The following is a 1,639-nucleotide window of genomic DNA, read 5'->3' as shown; positions in this document are numbered from 1 at the left end:
GTCTTGGAAGGTGCTTACTTTGCCTGCCACTGACCATGGTTTTGCCTGATCCCTTGATATTCTGCATCGGTGTCTCTCGAACCCCCTGGGTAAGCAGTCAATAAAACAGAAGCTACTGCAGGAAGTTGTGGCCCAGTGGTTCCCCTGTAGAGAAGTCCAGATCTCTGTGCAAGGGTTAAAGGGTGAACACCAGGGGACTGCCAGGATAATGCCCTTAGAAGTATCTCAAAGTCAAAGCTGTTCAGTTGAGACAGTGGTTCCACAGCCATTGATATGAGGTCATCATGGCTCCTCGCGGTTAGTTTTATAAACAATTATCTTTTGAAGGATGAGTATTCGGACCCATGAAAATTTTAAGTACTTTGCTCAACAATGGCAGATTGCTAATTCCATTTTAGTTGTGATATTAAAATATCTTTCATTTAAAAAGAAAAACAATAACATGAGCATGAGTCAATGCCCAAAACAAACGTGTTTATGCAAACTTTTCATGGAGCCTATGACATCCTTGTTCCTCATACTGTAGATGAATGGGTTCAACATTGGGGTCACTGCAGTGTAAAGAAGAGAAATAATCTTATCCGTGGTACGATAGTTTGTGGAGTGTGGTCTTACATACATGAACATAATAGTCCCATAGTAGAGAGTTACAACAAGGAGGTGGGAGGCGCATGTGGAGAACAACCTATACCTTCTCTTTATAGAGTGGATTTTCAAGATAGTCATTACAATATGGACATATGAAATCAGAGTCAGAAAGAAGGCAGACATAACAATGATGGCGGCCGAAATATATATTATAATCTCGTTAAGTCGGGTGTCTGCGCAAGACATTAGGAGGAATGGAGGTATCTCACAGAAGAAATGATTGACATGGTTGGATCCGCAGAATGGAAGGTTCAAGGTGGGGAGCACAAGAATGAAAGAGTTGATGAAGCCAACACTCCATGACACGGCAACTAAATAAATACAAAACCTAATATTCATGATGGATTTATAGTGCAATGGCCTACAGATGGCCACAAATCTGTCGTAAGCCATCACAGCAAGTAAAATGCTCTCTGCTGCTCCAAGGACCATATGTACATACATCTGGACAGCACATTCAAGGAAGGAGATACTTTTGTCCGTAGATAGGGTGTTCATGAGTATTTTTGGAACTGCAGTGCATGAAAAGCTAATGTCAATAACAGAGAGATTAGTAAGGAAGAAGTACATGGGAGTGTGTAATTTTTGGGTTATCATCACCACAAAAATTAATAGAATGTTTGCAGATAATGTAATAGTATACATCACAAAAAAGCCAAAAAAGTAGACCAGTTGTAGATGTGGGATATCAGACAAACCAAGTAGGATGAAGCGGATTAAAGCAGTCTGGTTTATATGTTCCATCTTTGACTAGTGCCTTGTGGGAGAAAATACATCTACTGTTTAATAATGTACTTTATATGTCTATTATATTGTAACTTGACATAAACTGGGAATAAATGCTGGGGTCAGCCATATTGTATTATCTCTTTTTTGTTAGTAGCGACACTCAAAAAATAAGCTAATCATAGGTTATCTCTCAAGTGATCAGCATGGAAGATCCAACAATAAGTGTGCAGCAGCTCCACCAAAGGCAAAATGAAGTCCTATC

At 39.7% G+C, this 1,639-nt stretch overlaps 1 protein-coding gene across 1 annotated transcript; it reads right to left on the bottom strand.

Moving 5' to 3' along the window:
• Positions 1 to 453: 453 nt before the first annotated feature.
• LOC120981549 (olfactory receptor 5V1-like) lies at positions 454 to 1,392 on the bottom strand. The gene has a single exon (XM_040411085.1). The coding sequence runs from the start codon at positions 1,390 to 1,392 to the stop codon at positions 454 to 456; it is 939 nt and encodes a 312-aa protein (XP_040267019.1).
• Between the last annotated feature and the right edge of the window lie 247 nt (positions 1,393 to 1,639).

The sequence above is a fragment of the Bufo bufo genome, chromosome 11 (assembly GCF_905171765.1).
Source record: "Bufo bufo chromosome 11, aBufBuf1.1, whole genome shotgun sequence".
Classification (NCBI taxonomy): domain Eukaryota; kingdom Metazoa; phylum Chordata; class Amphibia; order Anura; family Bufonidae; genus Bufo; species Bufo bufo.
The sequence above is the reverse complement of the archived record's forward strand: the minus strand, read 5'-3'. Positions and strand labels throughout refer to the sequence as shown.